Genomic DNA, 20515 nt, shown 5'->3' on the forward strand with positions numbered 1-20515 from the left:
GTGAAAAGTGAAAGTGAAGTCGCTCAGTCGTATCCAAGGCTATCCCAAACCAAATAGAAAAGATTATTTTTTCCCAAAGGAATTTAGATTTCTTATTTACTTCTTGTAAAAGACCTGATTACTTTTGAGCTCAAGTCTGTATTCTTAACAGCCACTCTTATACCTTTACACAATCATAAAAATACTCTTCTGATCAAAACATAGATCCTGAAATCTGTCCACAGAGCTCTGCATTCTTGAACCATATACAGTGCATTGGCTTTCAGGTTTCCACCCCTCCTTCCAATCAAATTTATAATAAATCATCCCCACCCTTAGATTTTGGAAGGTTGTGGAGCTCAACCACATATAACAATTGAAACAAAAGGAGCTAAGAATAGCAATGCCACACAGGTTAAGAAGTGCATCACTTTCATTTATGAATTCTGGACATTAATTCTATTTTCTAATTACACTATGCTATCAGGTTGGACTGAGGAAGAACTTCAGTTGTATATGTGTCACCGGGGAAACCACTTGTTTTGGATTTGACAGAGGGAGACAATTAAAATGTCTGCCATTTTTAGAGCAGCTTTTATTTAAATTTTTTAGAGCAACTTTTATTTTGAAGACAAGTCAGAGAATATTAAAATTCATAGAAATGACTCTGAAAGGATTGGAAATTCTTATTTAAGAATGAACTATGAATTCTGCAGAGTTTTATGGTGGTTATTCATCACAATGAGAAGTAAAGCCCATTCATCTTTTCGTGCGGCAGCCTGAGCTGTAGGGATACCATTATTAAATGGCGTTTACCAGAGGTGAGGAGAAAAACCTCCTCCCCAGAGGGTCACCCTTGCCAACCAATCACAGAGCAGCCTGGGCCTAGTCCACGCCCCCTGCCCTGATAGACCCAGGAACGCAATGTGATTGGTGCATAGTTGGGGTTTTATGGGAGGGGTTTCTTGTCACTCTTTCTGGCTTCCCTGCAGTTCCTTATTTGGTAGCTTTTGACAGAACTACTCTTTCTTGCAGCTAAGCATCTTGACATACATTATTCATTAAGCCCTGGAGCTCAGGGAGAGAAAGATGCAGACCCTTAGATCTTTAGATGTTTCTTTATCACACGAATTGTCTTTATTCAGAATAGTGGTTGAATTCTTTTGCATTCTGGAGTTTTACAAATGGCATGTATTCAATGGGAAACCGACTGGATGGGATCTAATGCGAGGCTTTCTTATGTGTACTTAATTACCAAAAATCTTTAAAAATCTGCATACTCTGCTTGTGGAGATTGCTAAGTATCAAGGTTTTGAAGATATACTTATTTTAGAACTTACTCTCTATATAATCAATCAAAAATGCCTGAAGCAAACTATTTACTGTCAGTATCTTGGGGCTACATAAAGGTAAGATTTATTTAGCCTTTGTAAACTCCTGATTACTCTGATTACATAACTAGTAATTTTAATAAATTACTATGGAGTAAAGCTTTCTAAGCAATCTTTTCTTTAGACATGAGCTACAGAAGACGTGTGTTTTTAGTGGTCAAGATAAGGAGAAATTGTATAACTTTTATTAGTTGTAATTTGTATGTTAAAATAGCTTTTTAATTTTCAGCATTTCTTCTGTTTTATCTTGTGTAGATTTGAGTGTTTTTTTAAGTGTCAAGGTAATTCCATTGGAGATAAATAATTGGGATAAATTATAACTGGTACATGGGCTCTAATTAGTATGTAGCATTTAAAGTCTATAAAAATTAGTTTATGCCTCTTTCTAAAAAGCTGTACTACTTTTACCTGATGAGGTTTTTTTCTTTTTTTCTTCCAACCTTTGGATATAGATGACAATAAAATTGACAGTATTTAATTTTTAGGTGATATTTTATGTAAATGAACACTTGATCTATTTGTAAAACTGAAAGATGTAAATTTATATGATAACTGCTATATTTGTTAAATCTCAAAAAATGAATTAGTACACTGCATTTAATAAGGTTATGTTCCTGCTTGGTAAGCTTCTTGCATGCCCTGTGGTAATGCTAACCTGGCAATCCTATCTGTTTAATATAGACTTGAGGTGGAAAAATCTTTTTCAGTCCTAAATGAAACATCACTTCAGAAACTGGAGTTTATTCTTGAATGTTTGAGCAAATCACAATACACATTTTTAGAGAATCCTTTTCCATTACTTTAAGGGCTTTCAGATTGAAACATTTTTCATTTTCTTTGTTTCTTTTTAAAGCAAAATTTCCTCTTTCCTGTGAGATTTACTTGCATTCTAAGAAAACTTATTTCAGTTTTAGTTGTCCAAAGTCATGATTTTCCACCTTCCTTAAAATCTTGATTCCAGATTTTGTCATTTTCATTATTTGAATTTTGCTAGCCATTTCTTGGCTTAATTTTTTTTTAATAGAGAAAAGTGTAGAGAGTAATAAAGAAGCATCCCCCTCCCCAGTCTCTCTGGAATTAATTTCTTAGCTTCTATACAGCTCATATTCGATACTTTTTGAAGGGCTTCACAGTCATGTTATAATTATGGATAATACCTTCGAGAATCTACAGAATTTTAATGCTTTTTGCAGAAATTTTGCTGGCAGCTTTATGTTTTTAATATTATATTGCTAAAAACACTTAAGAAGGATAGATATACATGTATTTAGTCTTATTATGTATTTTGAAAGATTTGTTTTTGTGCGGTTAATACAGTGTTTATTTTAGCTTTTAATGCTGGCATCCACCAAACTTGTAGTGTGTCACAGTGCAGCATATTCAAATAATTTTTAGCAGAATGTTGTGGGGAAAAACAAGCATTTACTTAATGTTTGACCTTTACCACTGTCTTAATTATATACTAGAAGATATATAATGCACTAAGTAGCACATTGGCATGAGGGGGAAGTACAGGGATTAAATTTGGGAATACTTTAATTTTTTTTGTTATTTAGTTTTGTTTCCTTGACAGTCTTAAATAAACATAAATTGGATAACTGGAGTTGAAAAAGCAATATTCAATATTCAGTTCAACTGCATTTTCCCTTTCCTTTATGTTTTATATTTGCTGCATACAGACATTCTGATGCATAATGAGAACAAAGGATTTGAAAGCATTCACTTAGAGATCTTCCTCTTTATTCTTTGTTGCAACAATAACTCTACATATCATTTCAGACTGTTTAGATCAGAAACAATCAGAATAATTCATCAGTCTAAAATATTTAGAGGTCCTTTTAGAGATATCTAAGTGCTCAATTAAATTGTTCTACATTTTGCAACCAGTTCTTTTTGAAAAGCAGTTCTATATTTTGTCTCTTCTAAATCTATAAATTGAGAAAGAACCTAGAAAGCATTCTAGGAAAAATAGATTTTATTACCTTTTCTAATCATTTTCCCCCTCATGGCAGTTTTACAGTTATGTTAATAATTGGTATGTAGTTATCTTAAAATGAGAGAAATTCCACTTGGATTTAAAAATGATTGTTGAGTGATTTAGTTTATTGTCTGTTAGCACATCCAGCTATACACTCCAAAACCAAATTGTAAGAGGAACTACCAGTTGAGGAAGCACTGATGGTAATTTTGGGGGTTATTAATTTAGCTTCCCTTAGACCATATGTTTTATATCAGTAGCAAAAACAAAAAAAGAAACAATTTTGATTCCTTTTAGAAAAGTTCTTTGTGCTATAATTTAATTGACTCTCTGAAAATTGTTTTTAGGAAATCTCCTATACTTTTGGGAAGAAAGAGGTCTGCTTAAAATATTGTGTTATCTAATTATGTTAAAAGGAAATGTTGACTTCCTTGGAGCACCTCCCAAGTCTTGGGAGGGTGATAGGTGTGCAATGAAGGGTTTTTCTCCACCCATGCTTTGGGGTTTTGAACAAAGGGAAAAGGATAGTCTGGGAATATATGTATATGATGCAAAAATAATCAGCAGAATATAACGTGTCATTTATCAGTCTGTACAACAGAATTCTTTCACTGGAATTTTTTGCTTTAGTTATTTGCACCAACTGGCTATTTTGATGAGTTGTATAATCAAACTGCCAAGAAGATTACACTTCATTTTCATGTTCTTCCAGTTAAATACAGTAATTTGCGTGGCATATCTGCAGATACCATGCAGTTTTTCTTCTTGGGCATATGGCAATGTATTCCTTATACCAAATTGCTTACATGTTAGAAAGTAGTTCTGTAGAAAAACTGGGTTCCTATCTGACTGTTTGAGTGGCACCAACTGCCCCCCACCAAGGCTGCAACGTTTTTTTAGTTACATTCAAATAAATGCATGGAAGGCAGGTGGACAGTGGTTCCTGTATAACAGACTGTAGAATGGCTAGGCTAGTGGCTGAAAATCTTACTTATTCCCCTAACTTTTAAGAAAGGATTTTGTCATGACCAGGCAGTCCTCTCTGGCCACTTCTGTCTCATAGCAGGGACAATTTCAGGTCAAAGAGATATTTCATTAAATATATGTTTTAGAGGTTTAGCAGACTCTCTTGAATATATTTTGCCTAAAAAGTAGATTTTTTCCAGGAGAAAATTTCATTCATCAAACAGATATTTATATACCTTTAGGCCTTATGCATGGTGCTTGAGTTCTAAGTCACTTCAGTTGTGTCCGACTCTTTGTGACCCTGTGAACTGTAACCCACCAGGCTCTTCTGTCCAAGGGATTCTCCAGGCAAGAATGCTGGAGTGGGTGGTCATGCCCTCCTCTAGGATCTTCCTGACCCAGGGATCTTGTGCATTGACAGGCCAGTTCGTTAGCACTATCACCACCTGGGAAGCCCCTTAGGCATGGTTTTTTGTTGTTGTTCAGCCGCTCAGTTGGGTCTCCTGCTTTGCAACCCCATGGATTATAGCACACCAAGGTTCCCTGTCCTTTACCATATCCCAGAGCTTGCTCAAACTCATGTCCATTGAGTCGGTGATGGCATCCAACCATCTCATCCTCTGTTGTCCCCTTCTCCTCCTGCCTTCCATCTTTCCCAGCATCAGGGTCTTTTCTAATGAATCAGCCCTTTGCATCAGGTGGCCCCAAAGTATTAGAGTTTCAACTTCAGCATCAGTCCTTCAATGAATATGCAGGACTGATTTCCTTTAGGATTGACTGGTTGGATCTCCTTGCTGTCCAAGGGACTCTCAAGAGTCTTCTCCAACATCACAGTTCAATAGCATCAATTTTCTGGCACTCAGCTTTCTTTATGGTCCAACTCTCACATTCATACATGACTACTGGAAAAACCATAGCTTTGACTAATCTGACCTTGGTTGGCAAAGTAGTGTCTCTGCTTTTTAATATAGTGACCATTTTCTATATGAATAATACCCTAAATTATTTTTTGGTATTGGTAGGGGAGCTAGATATTTAGGTATATATTTTATGTTGGTTTAAATACAGTTAGATCTTCTGTCCATTCCTGCAATGATAAAATTAAACTATCACTATAAAAGGCCTAGGAAACCAGGAGATAAAATTCAAATAATATTGAGCATCTACTGTGTGCCAGTGTGAGTTAAATGATCTTACACACTCATAAATGATAGCCTGTGAATTGTTTAAGAAAATATAACTGCATAAAAAATGGGCAGAAAATATTTTGAACACTTGGTATTATCTTTATGAACTTTCTTGAAAGGTTCCAAATTTTACTTTTTCCCCCAGTGGATCATAATATATAATGCTCAGTGACAATAAGCAAAATGTATGTTTATTTTAAAATTGGTATTTTGCAGTCTACAAAGCAGTGACCATGCCAATTTTAAAATATAAAATATACATACATTTGGTGACTCATTTATCTTATAACTGGTTGTTTGCACCTTTTAATCCCCTTCTTCTATTTTACCCATCCATTATTCCCCAAGTCTGGCAACCAGTGGTTTTTATGTATCTGTGAGCCTGTTTCTGTTCTATTCATTCATTTTCTGATTCTGCATATAAGTGATAACGTACGGTATTTGTCTTTAACTTGTTTCACTACCATACAACCCTCCAGGTCCATCCAAGTTGTCACAAATGGCAAGATTCCATTCTCCTTTTTTATGGCTGAGTAATATTCCACTGTGTGTGTGTGTGTGTGTGTGCGCGCGCGCACACACACACACATGTAAATATACACACATTGCAAAATATAATATACAGCACAGAATATAACCAATGATATTGTAATAACTTTGTTTGGTACAGAATCTATTAATATTAAAATACCAAATCACTATGTTGTATACCAAAAACCCAGGATATTGTCAACTATGTTTCAACAAATATACACAAAGGAAAAAGGCATAGCTAATTATATACAGTTAATAGCAGTGAGACAGTGAGGATATACATGAGTTCTACATGCATTTTTTAATCAGAGCAAGTTATACAAAAAAAATACACAACAGAAGTGAACTTTGTGTTTCTGAGTTTGAGAATGAGCATCGTCAGTCTGTAAATTAACAACCAGAGGTATCTCTGTTGGTTATAGCCGGTTCTTCAATTTTGACTGCAGGAAAATGCTAATATGCATTTCTTATATCCAACAGTATACTGAAATTTTTTATTGATCTCAGTACTTTACAGTGATCAATTCTGATACCTAATTTAGATGATCAATAAGATTAACTCTGGAAGTGATTTGCCAAATTATCTTGAGTTTATATAACACCTTGGGATGAATTGTGCAGAGCCAAAATTTTTTTTAAATTCTAATAAACTAAATACTGAGTTAAAAATGCATTTCAGACATTACTAAATGATGATTCACTACTCTCTTTACCCCAGCGTTAATTGAGGATTTATGATGAAATTCACAATTTTAAAGGCTTTTTTGTGATCAAGTATTTAGTTTTTGCTCTATATAGAGAAAATATATTGTTTAGTACATTAAAAGAAATATTAAGGTATATTAAAAGGTCTATTTGAGTTATTTGGGAAGTCAAAGGAAGATACATTGAGAAGCAATAATGGCTAGGAAAGCGTAACATCGTTGAGAATTCCGGTTTTGATAATGCCATGTGCTGGTGATAGATAAATTCCAGGTGGTAGATATGTTTCTTTGGATAAAATAGGCACCAGGGAACCAGTAAAATAAACTGTGAAGCAATGATGTTTCAGCTGAACAGGTCTATTTTCAATTGTATTTATGGGACTTATGGTGATGAATTGGTAAATTCTTTGGATGCTGAAAACCAGTAAATCCCTACTTAAAAAACTTTAAAAAGGAAACATTATGTATTATCTGTTCAAATGTTTTCTCTAGAGTCTAGTAGAGTACTCAAATCTGCTCAGTTCTGCTTTCGGGGAAAAGACTACATTTTAATCTCTGATCAGTATACATATTCATTTCTGCTAATGATAAATTAATTGATAAAAAACATACCATGTTTTATTGTGTGGCAACCCTTTTGTGTGTTTATAAATTAGTTTTTTCTCTTCTCTAAATGCTAATAATTCATGCTATTTTTATGCATTCTCCCCCCAGTGTCCTCCTTGAATATCTAAATGTGTGCTGTCCATTTATGGTAGCCCCTAGCTTCATGTGACTTTGCAGTTTAAATTCATTAAAATTAAATAAAATCTAGAATTCAGCTCCTCCTTTATACTAACCATATTTAAAGGGCTTGATAGCCACATATAGCTATTGGCTCCTAGCCACTAATGTCTGGAGAGTGGAGAGTATAGCATTTTTTCATCATTGTAGAAAGTTCTATTGGATAACACTGACCTAAAGAGTCAGGATGTGTTAAAGATTCTTTGGCATATTTTCCATATCTTAGCATATGCTCATGTTATTTCACTTAAACTTTCCTCTTCTGTTATTTCATTTTATCTTTCTGTTTTTTCAGTTTAAAAGGATGCTTAATCGAGAGCTCACCCATCTCTCTGAAATGAGTCGGTCTGGAAATCAAGTGTCAGAGTATATATCAAACACATTCTTAGGTGAGCATAACAATTTAATTTTTTTCTTTTTTATTGTTTGGTTGTCTTTAGAGGTAGATTGGGGTACAAACTTGTTTTGGAACTCAATAAGAGTTAGGAATTCCATTTGTTTTCAGTCATCAAATCAATGAGCCTCTAAGTTTTAGAACCTAAGGTGACAAAGTACCTTTTTTTATCTTTTAGTTTCATTCAAGACTTTAGAGATTCCCTTAATTAAAGTTGTATATTTCCCATTTTTCCAAAGTACTCAACTGAAAAATGTATTTTTTAGAGAGAGCTATTCATGCATTCAACAAATGCTTGTTAAATGCCAGCCATTGCTGGACAGTAGGTATTTAATAATCAGTTAAAAATAGTCCCTAAACTCAACGAGTTTGTAGTCCAATGGGAATCATGCCTGGTAGGCTGGGGAGGCAGAGAGATGTAACACAATTGCTGAGGAAAAGCCTGCTGATGATGGTAGCTGAGAGCATGGTGCACTGGGACACCACCACTCCATCCTCCATCCAGAAAGAAAATGCAGGTAGAACAAGCCAATAACTTGAACATACCCTTGATCTGAACTTACTTTCAAAACAAAACTGCTGTAATAGCTAATTAGCACATTCACTAAACAGACATTTCTTGGATACACGCTCTGTGTAAGGAAAAGTTAAAGGAGGCACTGCCTTGAAATAGTGAATGAGTGTATTGATACCATCTGATGTCCTAGTTGAAAACAACAATTAGCTCTTGTGAATATGATATTTACTTATCAGATAATATTGGAGATTCTCTGTGCTCCCCATATAACCTTGTTACATTATATATCCCCCACATCACTATCCTATAGAAAATGTAAAGTAGCAGAAACAGTCTGACTCCTTCAGATAGACTGTGTATGCTCCCGCAGAATGGCCCGTTAGGTTCACACACTGCTGTTTTCAGTTTGTGCGCGAAGTTTCTGCCATTTCAAAGTAGGTGTTGAAACTGGAGTTCTTACTTGGCAAAAGCAGCTTTCCCACCAGGAAGTGAATTTTGGACAGGAATGGAATTGATGAGCAGTAGAAATAACCAATGTATTTTGCCTTTTCCAAGTCAGCAATCATAAGTTTTTTTTTTTTTTTTTTAAGTATTAGGACCTTCAAAGTTGTGGTCACTGAATTATTTGATGTTAATTATTATGCAGTAGAATTTATTTGCTTAATTTTGTGTTTCAGAGTATCAAATTAAGTCCACATCAAACTGTAAATACTCAACTTCCTTAAGAGGAGTTTTACTTGGAAATATTTCCTAGAATGTATAATGATCAATTAAAATCTGCCTAGTTATGCATGTTTGGAGAAAAAAAAAACTAGGCAGAATTAATACTAAGTGTAGAATATTTTTAAAATTTTTAAGATAAGCAACATGAAGTGGAAATTCCTTCTCCGACTCAGAAGGAAAAGGAGAAAAAGAAAAGGCCAATGTCTCAGATCAGTGGGGTCAAGAAGTTGATGCACAGCTCCAGTTTGACCAATTCAAGCATCCCAAGGTTTGGGGTCAAAACTGAACAAGAAGACGTCCTTGCCAAGGTAAGATGATTTCAAGTACCATGATCAGAAATATGTAGTGAACTTTGATTCCTTCTGTTTTAAATAAATGAAAAAGCTTATTATTAATAATTCATGGGGATTTTTCTGGTAGATGGGAAAGCACTTCATAAAGCTCTTGCTAAATCACTTGAATAGCATTGAAACATATACATTACCATATGTAAAATTAGATAGCCAGTGGGCATTTGCTGTATGACATAGGGAGCTCAAATTCAGTGCTCCCTGACAACCTAGAGGAGTGGGATGGGGTAGGGGTGGGAGGGAGGTTCAGGAGAGAGGGAACATGTGTATGCCTATGGCTGATTCATGCTAATATATGGCAGAAACCAACACAATATTGTAAAGTAATTATCCTCCAATTAAACGTAAATAAATTTTAAGAAAGAATAAGGTAGAGGAACATGAGCTTTTAGAGAAGGATCTCCAAAATAAACCATCAAGAGGAAAAATAAATCACTTGAATTTAATTAATATATAGAGACAGGTGGCTTGATGTTCTTTCTTTTTGCATCTACATTTGATTGTTTGAATAGTTTAAGTTAAAGTTTTTGAGAATATGTTTTAACTAGTTAAGGTTAACTAGCTTAACTAGTTACCTTTAGTTAACTAACTTAACTAGTTACTTTTAGTTAACTAGCTAAGGTTTTGAGAATACGTTTTAACTACTGGAGAAATACTTGAGATCAGTATTTCAAGTGTGTAAATATACTGTTTTGTCAGAGACATAAGGTTGAGCAACACCATTCAGTCTCTAGCATGTGATTTGCCTCAAGTTTGCCTCTACTTACGTGGTGCATCCATTACATTCGAAATGAACTTTTGAAAAAAAGTCTTAACAATCTCTTCATTAAAGTCAGTAATTTTTAAATGACTGTGTTCATTCTTTCATGTTCTACTTCTGCATCCAAACTTGTTCTTACCTTTCCTTAACCCCAGGAACTAGAAGATGTGAACAAATGGGGTCTTCATGTTTTCAGAATAGCAGAGTTGTCTGGGAACCGACCTTTGACTGTTATCATGCACACCATTTTTCAGGTAACGTGGTTAAGTTCTATCGCCTCTTATTTGGTGACATAATGTCCAGTCTGTGAATTGTGCATGCATTTATCTTCTTCACTACTCACCCTCTTTTACTTATTTTGATAGTTTTTTATTTGCTGAAACATATAAGGGATATATATTGCCCCTTATATGCTGCTGCTAAGTCACTTCAGTCGTGTCCGACTCTGTGTGACCCCATAGACGGCAGCCCACCAGGCTCCCCCGTCCCTGGGATTCTCCAGGCAAGAACACCGGAGTGGGTTGCCATTTCCTTCTCCAGTGAATGAAAGTGAAAAGTGAAAGTGAAGTCGCTCAGTCGTGTCCGACTCTTAGCGACCCCATGGACTGCAGCCCACCAGGCTCCTCCGTCCATGGGATTTTCCAGGCAAGAGTATTGGAGTGGGGTGCCATTACCTTCTCCTGCCCCTTATATACCAAGGGGCAAATAAGGATACAAGAAGGTTAGAGTGTGGGTAAAACACAAATAAATCAATTGTATTATTTTTCCCATTGAAGAAAAAGATATGTGGGCAAATGAAGCAATTCATTAAAATAATTTTAAAATCATAAAATAAAAAAATTTTTAAATCATCCACATGACCCTCCCTTGCACAGAGAATGGAGTGTTAACTTTACAAATTGAATAAGCCCCTTGCTGACTAACCTTAGTTATGTAATTTCTTCAGCCACTGTCTTGTGGACTGCTCTCTTCTTCAAATCAGTTTCTCATTCTTGTCAGGTTTTTGCCCCAGTTCAGGGTTAGGATTTATATGAGAATTTGGGGCTGAGGTCTCCAGCCCTCAAGAGAATGTTGTGTCTCACGTGCTTTGACCCAGTGGCCCAGTTGGGGTGGTGGACTGAAGCTACCTTCAGGGTCCCAGGACACGGACACTTGATAGTTGGCAGCTCATTCCTGACACCATATATTTTGGGCAAAGCTTTGCTGGGCTCCAGAAGGACAACTGTATTCTGGTTTTGTCCCTGCAGTTTCTGGATCACCCCATGGGTTTTCATTGTCCTCACTAGACATTGAGAGAGTGCTTCTCTCATTTCTGGGTTATCCATAGATGGCACAGGGGGTGATTTCTGTTGCTGTTGTTAACACACTGTATGGAAAATCTTTTCTATAAGATACAAAATGCTAAGAGGATTTCTTTTGCAGGAACGGGATTTATTAAAAACATTTAAAATTCCAGTAGACACTTTAATTACATACCTAATGACCCTGGAAGATCATTACCACGCTGATGTGGCCTACCACAATAATATTCACGCTGCAGATGTCGTCCAGTCAACGCACGTGCTGTTGTCTACACCTGCTTTAGAGGTACACTTGGTCTCTAAACCTTCAAGAACAGTAACTTGCCACTCACAGTGGTTCTTCAACTTTCATACTGAAGGGCATGCAGGGCAAACAGCAACTGGCTTCCTGGAAATATTATTAAGTTGGGAGGGGGATGTCATTGTGGTAATTAAACAGCTGAGTCTTTGATGAATTTGTCTTGGATAATAATCAAAGACTTAGGGATTCATCTGTTTATGATATTGCCTCTTTGAAATGATCTAGTGAACATTCCATAAAGCACACCTGGATTACTCAGTTTTGATTAGTTTGGGGCTTCTTGGGAATTTAGTCTGATGACTTTTTTGTTTATAATCCAAAGATGATTATTTTTATAAAATAGAAGCTATGCATTGATACTTTTCATAGAACTCACTAGAAAGAAACATATCTTTAATGTCACCAAATCCTATGAAGTTGTTCCATTGAATGTTTATTAAAGCAATTTGATTTCCTTAATCATTTGGGAGAGTGACTCTCTTTTGCTAATGTAGTTTATAGTTCAGATTGTTTCATTATAAAACTGGGTTAATACCTTATTGTTTGAGTGGGAGGCTCTCAGCTGGGGGTGATTTTCCCGTTACTCCTACTCCCCCGCTCCTCCCAGGGACATCTGGCAATACTGGAGAAATTTTTGGCTGTCACAGTTTGGGGGTACATTCTACTGGCATCTCATCGGTAGAGGCCAGGGGCCCTGCTAAACACCTCGTAACACACAGGATAGCCTCCCACAGCAAAGACCTATCTGCACAACAAAGACTTATCTGACTGCAGATGTTGGTTTCTCTGAGATTGAGAGTCCCTGTTTTGAATGGAAGAAAATAATTGCTCGTGTCATTAATTTTATGTACATTTTCAGAATATCCTTGAACATCTTAAATACTTTTAAAATAAGTTATTATTTTCTAAAACTATTGGCAGATATCCTTTTTAAATATTTTTAAAATATAACCATGGAAAAGGTGTGATCTTGAATTATAATAAGATCAGATAAAATATTTCCTCCAAGATTACATTTAAAAAGGCCATGAGGAGCTCATTTTCTGAAAGTCTGCTATCCTGGAATATGATAATAATATATTTTGAAGCTTCATTTTGTTTTCCATCAGAGTCTGGGAAGGAATTTCCCATTCCTATGTACCTTTAATTTATATTACTATAGAATAGTAACTTTATCTAATATTGTCTGCGTTCTTTCAGGCTGTGTTTACAGATTTGGAGATTCTTGCAGCAATTTTTGCCAGTGCAATCCATGATGTTGATCATCCTGGTGTGTCCAATCAGTTTCTGATCAATACAAGTAAGTGAAGTGAAACTTCTTCATTTTTGCAGAAAAAATTTTCCTTTTTACATTTTAGAGTGACTGAGGGTTTTTATAAGTGTAGGGTGTTTCCAGAGTCATGTTCTTTTGAAATGTGTATATATGCATTACAGTGACTGCACATTAATGTTATATAGCTCTAAAAAATTACTGTTCTAGCCCATGAGGCATATGATGTTTGAAAAAACATGCATTCCAGTACTTCTCTTGAAATACTATATTACCACATTAGTAGACAGAGCAATTGAAAGCGAAAGTTTGCAGAAAGATTTAGGTATATTGCTCCTAAAGTTTTTTCTTTTTTGGGGGGGTGGGGTGGGGGTGCGGGCGCTGTGCTGGGTCTTTGTTGCAGCTCACAAGCTTTCTCTGGTTGTGGCATGCGGTCTCTCTAGTTTCGGCATACAGGTTTAGTTGCCCTGTGGCATGTGTGATCTTAGTTCGCTGACCAGGGATTGAACCCATGTCCCTTGCATTGGTAGGTGGATTCTTAACCACTGGACCACCAGGGAAATCCTACCCTCAGAGTTTTAAATAAAAGAAGTTATCAGGATGCATGTTAAATTCCTCATTTTATGTAGGTTGTGACTTAATCCTCTTCAGAGGCTGTAACTCCTTCTTCTCTCCACCATGTTCTTTCCTCTTCTTCCCTTTTTAAATCTCATGCTGAGGGCAGTATGAGGTTCTGTTTTGACATACTGTTTGTTTTTTTCTTTTAATATTTCTTAACCGTTGATTTTTTTCTCACTGGTGACATTTTGTAAAATAAGTCATCAATGGATTTGGAAAGAACGCACAGAAGAGACTGTTCGATGTGGGACACCTCTTAACACACAGTTGCACTGCAAACCCCTGTAGGGAATATTAGTAGCATTTGGGTGAGGCTTTTGGCAAAGAGATTGTTTTACAGAAATTCTGTTCTTTCTGTGCTCTTAGTCACTTAGTCATGTCTGACTCTTTGTGACGCCCATGGACTGGGACCCGCCAGGCTTCTCTGTCCATGGGGATTCTCCACTGAACCAGGGTCTCCTGCATTGCAGGGGGTTTCTTTGCCAGCTGAGCTACCAGGGAAGCCCATTCTCTCTGTACTTGAAGTTAATTGGTAAATAATTTAAATATACCATTATATAATTCCCTCCCAGCACAGTAGATTAATGTTATAAAAGTCACTTTTGTATGTGAAAAAATAAAATAAAAAGCTCTTGTTTTTTCCTATCTGTTAAGAATCTGTCTTTGCTTTTTACTGAGTTGTGGAAAACAGCCTTCTCCTGCCCCATAGCAGTCTAGCTCCTGTAGTGTCTGTTCCTCCACCATTCATTCCCAGTGCTTTGCTGCAGCCAGATTTAAAGGGGAAGTTTAAATATAGCCTTGCTTTGAGAGATTCAGATCTTTTGGCTTATTTATATATTTGTATATTTTTAATAGCCTCTGGACTACCCTATAACAAAATGCACTTTGGTGACTCACGCATGTGTAGGAGAATTGGGAAAGTCATAGGTTTCCAAAAATGGATGGATAGTCAGTGCATTTCATGTCTTAGCTACCTTTTGAGAACCTATAATAGGGTGCTTTCAGGAGTCAACAAAACATTACTGTATATCAACACATGAGTTTACATTGTCTCCTAGGTTAGGGTTGATTGTGTCCTTTCTGTTAGAACAGAAAGGTCATATAGTAAAATGTACACTGGCAATTTTTTATTATCCTGGACTGATTCATTATTTTGCTTCTTAGGTATATCTTGATGTTTTTAACAAATACATATAAATTTTGTCTTAACTCTTGCATTAAGAAAAGTAGGCTTTTTTCTTTAAATTAATAACACCAATATTCAGACTTAAGTGTTTTATTTGCATCCTATTATACTAAATATTGTATCTTCCCATATTATAACATTAGAATTAAGAATTGAGAACAAATTAAAACAACTGATAATAAAGTCACTGTCTTCCAAGTATTCTGTTAAATTTTTCAGGAAAAATGAGGACCAACTCTATTATTCTTTATTATGGACCCTCTAAGGGCAGATGGGCCTAGGCTGGCAGCAGGGTACCCGTGGAGTCTGCAGTTTAAACTAGCAAAGCCTCAGTCCACACATGAATCTCATGCCCTTTAAAGTTTGAGACAACTGAGAATAAATAATGGAGACTGCTGCTGCTGCTAAGTCGCTTCAGTCGTGTCTGACTCTGTGCGACCCCATAGACTGAAGCCCACCAGGCTCCCCCGTCCCTGGGATTCTCCAGGCAAGAACACTGGAGTAGGTTGCCATTTCCTTCTCCAATGGAGACAGTAGAGGGTAATTATACACACAGGACAGTGGCCAAGGGTGTCTGTTTAAGGTCGTTTTACTGATGACCTGCCTGAGGTAGAAGGATTATAGACTGCGCTTCTGGAGGCACTTTGTTAACCAGTGATGTTGTGCCCATCTCCTTTCTGTGGGGTCTCAGCCACACAGGGCAGTCAGCAGTTCCCAGGCCAGCTTTGGATTGCTGATATTTTCTTGAGGGTGGGGTGAGATAGGGCTGTGTAATGTCTGAGAGAATGAATCAGTATCATCTGTTAGATGAAAGTTATCCCAGGGTTGATAAGAGCCCCAGGGCATTATGAGAATTATTGCCTTAGTTAGCTTTTAATTGGCCTTCCCTGGTGGCTCAGACGGTGAAGAATCTGCCTGCAATACAGGAGACCCGGGTTCTTTCGATCCCTGGGTCAGGAAGATCAAGCCAGAAAGCATTTTGTTTCAGAACTCAGAAGAGGCTTAGTAGCCTCTAACACAAGTTAAGTTTTAGTTTTCACAACATGTTTTAAAGTGAAAGGGAAGTGAGTGAAGTCGCTCAGTCGTGTCTGACTCTTTGCGACCCGTGGACTGTAGCCCACCAAGCTCTTGTGTCCATGGGATTCTCCAGGCAAGAACACTGGAGTGGGTTGCCATTTCCTTCTCCAGGGGATCTTCCTGACCCAGGGATCGAACCCAGGTCTCCCACATTGCAGGCAGACGCTTTAACCTCTGCACCACCAGGGAAGCCCTTAAATACAAGAATACAGTCTCTCAGAAAAGGAGAGTCTCACTAATAACTGCAAACTTATAATAAACAGCTGTATGAAATACTCTATCAGAATTATGTGATTATTTTTAGTTTACAGTAAACTTTTTATAGACATTAAATTTGTGTTTTCTCTTTCTTTTGTGGATGGATTGAGTGGCTCAAACTAGCACACACTCTCAGCTCCTAACCTGGAGCTGGGGCTGCCATCTTGTCCAAAGCTAAAGGTTGAACCTGTGTTTCTTGTAATAAAGACTTCTAATCATCAGATCAGACCTACCATAGATGGGAGGTCACTTGTCCAATTTTAAGGAGACTGCATGGCTCACCAGGGCGGAAGGGCACTTGGGCTCACCTGGCTGATTCCCAGGCCAAATACCCCTCTGCTTCTCAGTTGTGGCGATAGTTTTCATTAACCATTCCGGTTGTGTTAGTTTTAGGCACCAGGTGATTTAATATTAATGACACATACACTCCTTGTAAACATGCTGAAGGTTGTGAAAACAGAGCGATCATTTCTACCTGGCAGAGGCTTTAAGCTTTTATCAATTATTTAGGGGAGTGGAGGATTCTGAATTGGATGTAAGGAAGTTGAAATTCCAGGTGAGAAGCTGCATAAATCTTTTTCAAGGACAATACTATGTAAATAAATCCATAAAATGTAAATAGCATCATAATGTGTTGAATAGAGCACATTAGAGGATATTTATCTTTAAAAAGATAAATATAAGCGTTATTTTCTGAAACAATAAAGCAGTGTCAGCATATATATAGCATTAAATTTTACTTGGAAAACAAGTAAAATTTCTGTTTCTAGCGAATCTGCCTAGGTGTGGGGGAGAAAGGTTTCCTCACACATTTGAACACATTAGTCATCTATTCAAATCATATGACTTTTGAAGTTCAAGAGCAGAGACATTTTACTGTATGAAGGTAGAGCTGGACCTGGTGATAGTACATACTCTTTATTTCACTGATCTCATTGATAAAAAAGCTTTCCGTCACTGTATTTGTAGCTTGTATATAGAACGTTATTTTTCTGTATAAATATAAAATCATAGAATCTCAGTCAAAGTGTGTCTTGACTCTCACGTCTCCTTCCTAGCTTCTTTAAAATAGTCATTGAGCAGTATTGAGTATTTCTTTCTTAGAAAATAATGTATATTTTCCACACAAGTCAAAAGAAAGATCCAATACATGTGTTAGTTTTTACAGTGACTTAAGTGGAAACAAGATAAAGCACCATTTTTTTTTTTTAATGACTACTTTAATAGACCTGAGTCTGCTATTTACAGGAACTAGGAAAGAGGTAGGATTTCTCATTGAAAAAAAAAAAAAAAAAAACAGAGGTCCAGGACAGTCATGGGGGAGCAGCCGAATCTTCACCTTGGAGTTATGTAGACAACTCAAAACCCGGCTCCGTGTGAAACTCTCAGTGTGCATCTTGGATGTGCAACATACATGTTTATAGTGATTGCCAAGACATGTGGACAAGGAAATGGAAAAATGAACAAAGCTATCCTGTGAACAAAACAAGTACAAGCATGAACAGACCCTGATATTGTTCATATGTTCCAAGCTGGTCTTGTACACTCTTGGAGTACAAATTACCCTAAGGCACATGATCTTTACATTACATAAAAGATCAGATAGATAGTCCACCTTTATCAGGAATACATCTTCTGTTCTGGATGTGTTACAGATGTTAGGAATGATGTTTTCTACTGCTGAGCTTATGGAGCTGCCTCTAGCAGATCTGGAGAGGAGGTTCAGGGTAATCTCACCTAACTCTTCTTTCCCTTTAGAACAGAAGAAGGCGAAGCCTCAGTGTGAACTGACTTATCATTTGCCAAGAGCGTTAAGCCCACTCTCAAGATTCTAGGGGACTCTCTTCTAGGTGTTGTAATGTCATGGGAATGCAAGTAGAAACATTTAGGAGAAATTGCTTCCTAAAACCCCAGATATCTCAGAATATGAAAAATAAGATAAACTTAGCATAAATGGCTTTGTTGACCTTCTACCTCTTGTCTTTCTTTCAAGACTCTGAACTTGCCTTGATGTACAATGATTCTTCTGTCCTGGAGAACCATCATTTGGCCGTGGGCTTTAAGTTGCTTCAGGAAGAAAACTGTGACATTTTCCAGAATTTGACCAAAAAGCAAAGACAGTCATTAAGGAAGATGGTCATTGACATTGTGAGTAACTGATAAAAAGCAAAAAATAGAACTGTGATTTATGATGTTTTCTTAAAAAAAGAAAGAGATGACAATCAAATAAAAGTTTCTTGTACATTTCAAGATATTGCTGCCCTTTCTGTCCCAGAGGCTGGCCTTGCTGCTGGCAGTGATGCTCTGCTGCTAACAGTCTGGAGTTAAGAATAATGAAAAAACCTCTGTCAGCAGAAGTGCCATGCAGAAACTTCCATGACATTCGTCTTTTCTCTATGCATTTTTCATGAGACACAGGGAAATCTCTGGTTATCAGAAACTTTATCTGTTCAGCTTTGTACATGCAGAGAAATGGAGACATTACATGTCTTAGATAAGCAGAAAATTAACCAGAATATTGTTCCTAAAGTATTCTGTAAGCAACCTGTGAATCACTCCATTGTAGTCCAGTAACCACTTTCTAGTCCAAGAAATTAAAAAACTTCAAAATGTGATGATGTCTTATCCAGAGAAAGAGCCCTTTTTATCACCATGAGAGTGGCTGCTAGTGATTAATGTTTCTGTATATTGTACACATTTATCTGAGCTTCCAGGAAACTTGACAGCAAAGAGGAGTAGATTCTGGCCCAAGAAGTAGTAAAGGATTCCCGCACAGGGCTATTAGATGACAGAATTGTTCTCCATTTCTTCTCATGTTTTCCATGATATTTTCATGTGCAAATTATGACTTTTTTCCTCTGGGCATTTTTTACTTATTAAAATACTGTTTGTCTTTTAAGGTACTTGCCACAGACATGTCAAAGCACATGAATCTACTGGCTGATTTGAAAACTATGGTTGAAACTAAGAAAGTGACGAGTTCTGGAGTTCTTCTTCTTGATAATTATTCTGATAGGATCCAGGTAAAGCATTTGACTTTGTTCTGTGTCTGTGTGTACACACTCATGTCTGTGTGTCTAGCTTAGATAGGATTTATGTCTCCTTTCTCCCAGCTTATAATTTTGGTAGTTATAAGCAGGATTTTTATCCAGATTCTTCATGCTGAGAATTAACCAGACAAAATCCTATTGGCCTTTGCAAGTGGAAGAGCGTTAAAAAAAAATAATATCCCACAAAACCAACCACTTAAGCAGCTCTGAATTTAATGAAGTGAGCATGTAAACAGTTTCTCTCATGATACCTAGATGCGGTAGAAGTGGCATACTTTGGGACTATTAATACAAGTGTGAACCATACACAGACACATCATGGTCGAGCCGTCTGGAACGACTCTTACACAACATGTATTTTTAAGTGTCACAGTCACCTGATGTGAATTTCCAGTTTAAAAAAAAGGAGTGGGTGCTAAACAGAGCATGCACTGGTTTGTTTTAGGTCCTTCAGAACATGGTGCATTGTGCCGACCTGAGCAACCCAACCAAGCCTCTCCAGCTGTACCGCCAGTGGACGGACCGCATCATGGAGGAGTTCTTCCGCCAAGGGGACCGAGAGAGGGAGCGGGGCATGGAGATAAGCCCCATGTGTGACAAGCACAACGCATCTGTGGAAAAATCACAGGTGATGCCTTAAGCTTTCAGAGAGAACACAGCTACATGGAACATTTGGTTACTTTGTTTGCACCTCCTTCAGTCTTTTATGGGGTGATCTTAATTACCTTCTTTCTGACAAGCTCAATTCCCACTTCATGTTTGCAAGCCTCAAAATTCTTTGATTCTTAGGATGTATATCCGTATGGTCATATATCTATTCATAGAACAGTATATTTATTCATTATAACTCGATTTGTATAGCATATCCATATGTGTAGAATTATTTCAACTACCTCTTCTCATAAGTGAATAAAGTTTTTTGAATCCATGTGGAATACACGGCATTATTTCGGTGTATCTGGATCCACCTATAAATGGACTATTCTAAAATCAAGTCCAAGCCTCAAACCAAGCAAGGTAAATAAGCAGAGGTTTTTTACATCACAAACCTGCTCTTGGACTCAGAATTCTATAAGCTATTAGTTGTTTTTTGCAGCTCATAACAACATTGTCATACAGTCTGCTACCTAAAATAGTGACTATTTTATCAGACTAAGGTTAATAGTCTTCGGTTCAGTGTTATATTTG

General features: G+C 36.9%; 1 protein-coding gene across 23 annotated transcripts in view; it reads left to right on the forward strand.

The window, feature by feature from the left end:
* PDE4D (phosphodiesterase 4D) overlaps positions 1–20515 on the forward strand; it is a 1602952-nt gene that overhangs the window by 1577378 nt on the left and 5059 nt on the right. For all 23 annotated transcript variants that reach the window (XM_070774938.1, XM_070774943.1, XM_070774935.1 and 20 more), the window contains 8 exons: positions 7818–7911; positions 9292–9464; positions 10422–10520; positions 11689–11853; positions 13069–13168; positions 18271–18425; positions 19178–19300; positions 19773–19955. In XM_070774938.1, the coding sequence (XP_070631039.1) occupies positions 7818–7911; positions 9292–9464; positions 10422–10520; positions 11689–11853; positions 13069–13168; positions 18271–18425; positions 19178–19300; positions 19773–19955 (1092 nt within the window). The remainder of the gene's footprint in view (positions 1–7817; positions 7912–9291; positions 9465–10421; positions 10521–11688; positions 11854–13068; positions 13169–18270; positions 18426–19177; positions 19301–19772; positions 19956–20515) is intronic.

Source organism: Bos indicus, chromosome 20 (genome assembly GCF_029378745.1).
Source record: "Bos indicus isolate NIAB-ARS_2022 breed Sahiwal x Tharparkar chromosome 20, NIAB-ARS_B.indTharparkar_mat_pri_1.0, whole genome shotgun sequence".
Lineage (NCBI taxonomy): Eukaryota > Metazoa > Chordata > Mammalia > Artiodactyla > Bovidae > Bos > Bos indicus.